The sequence below is a fragment of the Oratosquilla oratoria genome, chromosome 10, assembly GCF_046742065.1.
Source record: "Oratosquilla oratoria isolate Oo_2021 chromosome 10, ASM4674206v1, whole genome shotgun sequence".
Classification (NCBI taxonomy): Eukaryota; Metazoa; Arthropoda; class Malacostraca; order Stomatopoda; family Squillidae; genus Oratosquilla; species Oratosquilla oratoria.
In genome coordinates, this window is record NC_134786.1 from 54795966 (window position 1) to 54796827 (window position 862).

At 29.7% G+C, this 862-nt stretch overlaps 1 protein-coding gene across 1 annotated transcript in view; it reads right to left on the reverse strand.

The window, feature by feature from the left end:
• Nucleotides 1-239: 239 nt before the first annotated feature.
• LOC143029219 (lysosomal acid glucosylceramidase-like) overlaps nt 240-862 on the reverse strand; it is a 25409-nt gene continuing 24786 nt past the window's right edge. The window contains exon 11 of the mRNA XM_076191816.1: nt 240-429. Coding sequence (XP_076047931.1) covers nt 330-429 — 100 coding nt within the window. The 3' untranslated portion in view covers nt 240-329. The remainder of the gene's footprint in view (nt 430-862) is intronic.

The window sequence follows — 862 nt, forward strand, 5'->3', positions numbered from 1 at the left end:
TGATGTCTGTTGAGGAAGGAAGAAGTAGATAGGGGTGACTGGAGAATGGTTGTGTATGGATGATACTGTGATGCATGGAAGGGAGTGGGTGGGGATGGGAGAGGTGGTAGTGGATTTAAATAAGTACATCAACCTGTCGAAGGGGGAAACGGTATTTTTGCGATATTTATCAAATGCTCCCCATGATTTTGCATTCTGTAGCTACATACTAATATATGAGGCTACAAAAACACATTGAGAGGATTTCAATAAATGAATGTTTTCTTTAAAAACTCATGTACTGACTCATTTATTGTGAAAATGTGTACCGAGGTTTTTATTTAGTGTAATCACACGAATAGAATGGTTTGCATAGATCGTGGTCCAAGTGTAGACTGCAATACGCCCAAGTCAGGAACACTGACGCGTAGCGAAACGCTTACGTCCTCACTGAAATAGAAAATAAAATAGAATAAGATAAAAGGAAAATATATTTGTTTTAATAATAATAATAATAATAATAATAATAATAATGATGATGATGATGATGATGATGATGATGATGATGATGATGATGATGATGATGATGATGATGATGATGATGATGATGATGATGATGATGATGATGATGATGATGATGATGATGATGATGATGATGATGATGATGATGATGATGATGATGATGATGATGATGATGATGATAATAATAATAATAATAATAATAATAATAATAATAATAATAATAATAATAATAATAATAATAATAATAATAATAATTAATAATAATAATAATAATAATAATAATAATAATAATAATAATAATAATAATAATACATACATACATACATACATACATATACCAAGGCTTTTTCCCCCTTACAAG